We start from the raw sequence: 5553 nt of genomic DNA, 5'->3' as shown, positions 1-5553 counted from the left end.
ACCCCCCCATGGGGCTGGGCAGCCATGGGCACCCAAGAGCCAGGGCCGAGCACATATGGCCAGGCCTGGTGAGCCCCGGTCAGCTCACGGCCCCGTGGCTCTGCCGACTGCACCGTGTGTTGGGGAAGGTCCTGGGGTGACCCGGAGCAGGGGGTGGATGTGAGCTACTCGCCACCCTGGCTCTGGAGGAAGCCCACGCGTCCCTGTTCCACCCTGAGCACCTGCAGAGCATCGCTCCTCCCGAGCGGGGCTGCGGAGGGGCCAGGACAGCACCCGACATCACCCAGAAACCCACCTCGAAGAACCAAAGGCCCTGGAGAGGTGCAGGTGGGAGGAGACGAGGCAGCATCTGGGGAGAGGGTCAGCGCATGCTGCTGTGGGGTAGCCCCCCCCCCCCCCCCCCATGACAGCCCGCCACACCCTGGGACGGCCCGTAGCACACCGGGTCAGGGGCTGCGGCAAGCCCTGGGCGAGCGAGGAGATGGTGGCTGTGTGGCCAAGGAGAGCAAGCAGGCACCGTGCACCACCGCAGCGTTTATTGGTCTGAGGAGAGTTTACATTCTGCTGTCGGGAGGGGAGGGAAGGAACAGCCCCTGGCCCTGGCCGAGCAGCCAAGAGCTGCAGGGAAGCCAGGCCAGAACACAGGGGCTGGCGGATCAGCTCCCAGGTCCTGCCCCTGGCCCCAGAGGTCTGGGGAGGGGTCTGGGGGGGAATGAGATACAAAGGTAGGTCCCCCACACCCCTCCGCCCCCAGCAGCACCCTGGGACCTCTTAGCATCCCTGCCTGGACCCCTCTCAGCAGGCAGGACCATAGCTCCAGGCAGGACCTTGCAAGGGGCAGTCAGGACAGCCGAGCCACCCACCAGCCCCCACCCCACTGCTGGCTGGGGCAGGGGGATCCCACCAGCTAGGACCCGCAGCTCAATGCCAGCAGCGCAGAGGCAAGGGACATGCCACCACAGAGGGGCTGTGCCAGAGGCAGTGAGGGGGCAGCCACAGACAGCACCACAAGGGCAGGCGGGGACGGGGCAACTGCCTCCCCGCCCCACCAGTGGCCATTTCTACAGGAGTGGTAGCAAAGACATGGCCCCACGGTTGGCGTGCCACCTCTCCAAGCAGGACGTTTCCTTTTCCAGGGGGCACATGCCTGGGCAGACCCACCTCTCTCCCCGCTCTGCTGCATAGCCCTGAGGAGCAGGGTGGGCACCAGCCCCCCAAACCTTTACAGCACCCATCCAGGCAGCCCAGGCCGGGGGGCAGCCCCCCTCACAGCACAGGGGGTGGCCCACCGGGGAGGGGACACCGCATCCCTGGCCTGCCCCGTGGCCCGGGCGCTGCCAGGGTGGGCAGGGGGAGGCTGTGGAGTCGAGGTGGGCACAGGCAGGGCTGGGGCGGCCGCTCTCAGGAGCACTGCGCCTTGTGCTGGAAGTAGGCCTCAAAGCGGCTCTGTGCATAGTCCTGGGGGGGGAAAGGGGAGTCAGGGATGGCCTGTGCCCCCTGACAGCCCCAGCCCCCCGCCCCGACACCCTGTGTCAGAGGAAGGGTGACGTGCAAGGGATCCCCAGGGCAAGCCCCACGCAAGGCAGGGCCCCATCCACAGCCCTCCCGGCACCCAGGGGCAGCACTCACCAGGTACCCGAACTCGATGGTGGAGATCTTCGCCTGCACAATGGACCACAGGCCCCAGAAGAAGTGGGAGGCCAAAGTGAACCTGATGGGGAGCAGCTGTCAGCCCTGCCAGGCCCCCTCGTCCCTGCCCCACACCAATGGCGAGCAGGAGGGAGGGGGACGAGGACCGTTTTGGGGGTGCTGCCCTCTCTGTCCAGCGGAGGACCCGGAGACATGCCCCCAGGACGGACCCCGTGGCCACAGGGACTCCCCTCCACACCAACATGCCCCTCACCGACTGATCTCCGTGAGCATCTCCTCCTCGATGCGGGCCTGCTCCTCGTGTGTGGTGTCCCCGCGTCGCCCCGAGTCCTCCGAGAGGTAATGCCGGATGAAATGCAGCTGGAAGAGGGACAGAGCAGGCTGGGACGCTGCTGCCGGCACTGCCCTGGCACCGCCAGGTCTGGCACACCCCCAGTCCGGCACACCCCTACCAGAAGCACCCGCTGCCAAGGGACAGGGCAGCTCTACCTGCTGCTGCCGGCTGGGGTAGTTCTCTGGGGAAGCCTTGAAGAAGGGCCAGGAATCGTGGGTGTAGTTGTAAACCCATTCGCAGAAGTGGTTGCCGATGTCGAAGCCCCTGGAGAAACGGGAGGGTGAGCAGAGGTCTCTCGCAAGCAGGAGAGCAGAGCCCAGCATGGGGCTCGGTCCAGCCCCCCCCAGCCCCCAGCCCCACCGGTAGTTGTAGCTGCTGTACTCGAAGTCGATGAGCATGAGCTTGTCGGAGGAGGAAGCCTCGTGTCCAGCCAGCAGCAGGATGTTCCCTGCGCAGAAACAGGGCTGGCTCAGGGGGGGAAAGGGGGAGACCCACCACCTCTGCCAGAGCCGGGGGGGCAGCTGCAGGCAGGGGCAGGAGGCCAAGTCGGTGCCCAGGGGCGGGCAGGCTCCGGCTGGGCAGGCCAGGGAGAGAGACCAGCTGCAGGACCAGGCCTTCGTGAGGGGAAGCAGCTGCCCGCTCGCTGCACTCACCCTCCTGGACGTCGTTGTGACAGAAGACCACTGGCGAGGGGGTGGACTCCAGCAGCTCCCTGCAGTTCAGGGGAGAGATACCTCAGCAGGGGCAGGACCTGCTGGCCCTCACCCACCAGCCACAGGGACCACCGCTGCCACCGCAACATGCGCAGACAGAGCTATGGACACAGCTGGGATCCAGAGTGCAAGGAACCTGGCAGGAACCCTGCCCCGGGGACGCAGGGACCCCTCCGAGAGCCATCCCCCAGGGCCTGCACAGGGCCCTTGAGTGGAGGGCACCCTCCGAGGACATGGGACAGAAGAGACCAGTTTCTGGAGAAGCCAAGTCCCCCCCCCAGACTCCCCGTGAGGAGGCTGGCAAGGAAACAGGGTCAGCCCCCACGCTGTGCTGTGCCAGCGGGCAGGTCAGCTTCACCTGAGGCTCTTCATCTCTTCCTGCAGGTTATAGGTCTTGAGGTGGTTGAACTTCTTCAGCTGCTCTTCCTTGGGGAAGGTGAGCTCCGAAATCTGCTTCAGATACCTGGAGCACAGGAGACAGCACTGCAGTGGGATAGACGCCCCAAAATCCCCTCTCTCCTCAGCCTGGCACAGAGCCAGGACCGCTGAGGAGCTGTTTGGCACCCTCTTCCCACGGGAAACCTCCCTGTGTCCCAGACCCCATGGGATTTCAGGGGCTGAGGTGACCTGGGAGCCCATGCCTGTGCAGGACCACAGCTGCCCTCACCACTCCATGGTCCCAAACAGCCACTTGGGCTCCTTGTTGAAGGGCATCACCATGCCATGGAACCGGGACATCTTCACCGCGATCTCCTTGGAGATGTCGGGGTCCTGCAGGTCCTCAGTCCGTAGGCGCCGGCTCTGGGGGGACACAGCAGCGATGTGAACGGCCTGCCCGCCCTGGGGGAGCCAGCTCTGCCCTCAGTGGCACGAGAAGCCCCATGGGGCGCCTCTTCCCACGGCAGCTGGCCAGGGTGAGGAGCCCCCGCTATGCAGGCTCCAGCAGGATAGGATGGGATGGGGGGGGTGGGAACTTTATCCTGTACTGGAATGTACTGCTCCAGCCGCCCCTGGGGAAAGACCCCATAGAGCCGTGGCCCCAGCGCCCGCTCGGCCAGGATGGCGAACATCACGCTCTCCAGCACCAGTGAGTCCACACCCTGCGGACACAGGCAGTGAGTCCCCGCGGCCCCCACCCCGGCAGCCCCGCAGAGACATGGGGCAGCTGCCAGGCCCAGGCTGGGAGGAAGATGCTGGCAGAGCCCTGAGCCCCACAGCTGTCCAGGGGCTGCCGCTCAGGGTGGGGGGGGGTGGCTGCCGGTCTGGGGGTCCGGTGCTGCCGGCACTTACCTGCAGGATGGCCCCATAGACGCGCAGCAGCACCTGCCGGGGCTCGTCCCCCACGCTGAGGATGTGCTCCGGCAGCGCGCACTTGAACAGCAGGTTGCTGAGCCCCCCGCTGCGGGCACAGGCTGGTCAGGGGGCTGTGGGGGTGCCACTGGATGGGGGGGTGGGGGGGGGGGGCTTGGGCATGCTGTGGAGGCAAGTGGGGCACCCAGGGTGGGGACACAACTGGGAGAAGGCTAAGGGGCACCTGGAGGGAGATCAGACCGGGGGCAGGACTGGGGTACTGGGGTGGGGGGAGACAACTGGGAGAAGGCTAAGGGGCACCTAGGGGGGGAGGGGCGGGGGTAGGACTGGGACACCGGGGTGGGGGGAGACAACTGGGGCACCTGGCAGGAGACAGGACCGCCGGTCGGGGGGCAGGCAACTGGGGGACACTGGTGTGTGTGTGTGTGTGTGTGGGGGAGACACTGGGTTACCGGTCGGGGGGGCAACAGGAGCGCCGGGAGGGGACACGATTTGGGGAGAGACTAGGGCATCCCACGGGGGAACCGGGCCACCGGAGGGCAAAAGGAGCACCGCTTTAGCGCGGGGGAGGACGACGGGCTGGGCGACCGTGGTGGCGGAAAAGGGATCCGAGGCGAGGCCCCCGGAAAACCGGCCGCGCCTCTACCGGTTGCGTTTCCCGGTTCCGCCTCGTACCTGACGGGCCCGATGCCGAATTCCTCGGGCCCGATGAGCTTCCAAGAACCGGCGAGGAACTCCCGGCACCAAGCATAAGCCTGCAGGCGGGTGGCGGCGGGCACGGCCCCGGGACCGCTCCCCTGCCCCGCCGCCGCCATGGCCGCGCCCCGCCCCGTCCCGCTGGGCCGCGACGGGCGGCGGCTGCCGCCCGTCGCGGCCCAGCGGGGCGGGGCGGGTCTTACCCCCGCCCAATAGGAAAGCGCGCCCGGCGACGGCGTGGGCGGGACGGAAGGGAAGCGGCGGCCAATGGGCGCGGGGGATGCGGCGGAACGTGGAGGTGAAGGCGCGTCTGCGGGCGCCGGAGGCGGCGCGGGCCGCGGCGGAGCGGCTCGGGGGAGCGGGCCGGGCCCGAGGGGCCGTGCAGGCCGACACCTTCTTCCGCGTCCCGCGGGGCCGCCTCAAGCTCCGCCGCGGGCCGGTGAGGGCGGGGATCTGGGTGGAGGGAGGAGGAGGAGGAGGAGGAGGAGGAGAAGGAGGGCTGGTTACCTGGTAGCAGGCGGGGGTGGTCGGGCTTTGGGGGGGGGGGGGCGGCCTGTGGGGCCGGGCTGGCTGTCCCTGGGGCCGGGCTGGCTGCCCGCCCCTGCCCATGACCCTGCCTCTGTCTGACCCTGCCTGAATGACCCTGACCCTGTCTGAATGACTGTGCCCCGCCTGAACGACCCCGACCCTGCCCCAACACTGCCTGAATGACCCTGACCCTGCCTGCCCCTACCTGAATGACCCTGCCTCTGTCTGACCCTGACCCTGCCTGAATGACCATGACCCTGACCCTGCCTGCCTGAACCTGACCCCACTGCCTTCCCAGGACGGGCGAGGGGAGCTGATCTT

The 5553-nt window shown here is 68.1% G+C and overlaps 1 protein-coding gene across 1 annotated transcript; it reads right to left on the bottom strand.

Annotated features, from left to right (window-relative positions):
• Window positions 1-514: 514 nt before the first annotated feature.
• On the bottom strand, window positions 515-4845 carry CHKB (choline kinase beta). The gene is made up of 11 exons (XM_049814214.1): window positions 4684-4845; window positions 3988-4096; window positions 3684-3797; window positions 3365-3498; window positions 3056-3160; window positions 2638-2696; window positions 2345-2432; window positions 2140-2248; window positions 1904-2010; window positions 1630-1711; window positions 515-1458 (listed from the first exon to the last, which is right to left on the bottom strand). The coding sequence occupies exons 1-11, from the start codon at window positions 4821-4823 to the stop codon at window positions 1402-1404; spliced, it is 1104 nt and encodes a 367-aa protein (XP_049670171.1). The 5' UTR covers window positions 4824-4845; the 3' UTR covers window positions 515-1401.
• Between the last annotated feature and the right edge of the window lie 708 nt (window positions 4846-5553).

The sequence above is a fragment of the Accipiter gentilis genome, chromosome 11 (genome assembly GCF_929443795.1).
Source record: "Accipiter gentilis chromosome 11, bAccGen1.1, whole genome shotgun sequence".
In the NCBI taxonomy this organism is placed as follows: domain Eukaryota; kingdom Metazoa; phylum Chordata; class Aves; order Accipitriformes; family Accipitridae; genus Astur; species Astur gentilis.
This window is presented reverse-complemented; position numbering and strand designations above follow the sequence as displayed.

What these genes read in the sequence shown, in the direction of transcription:
- CHKB (XM_049814214.1), bottom strand. Translation starts at nt 4,823, where the DNA reads ATGGCGGCGGCGGGGCAGGGGAGCGGTCCCGGGGCCGTGCCCGCCGCC. An exon ending in GGCTGGAGCAGTACATTCCA is followed by an intron (nt 3,499 to 3,683) that starts GTACAGGATAAA and finishes GTGTCCCCCCAG; the next exon opens with AGCCGGCGCCTACGGACTGA. An exon ending in ATGCTCACGGAGATCAGTCG is followed by an intron (nt 1,712 to 1,903) that starts GTGAGGGGCATG and finishes GCTCCCCATCAG; the next exon opens with GTTCACTTTGGCCTCCCACT.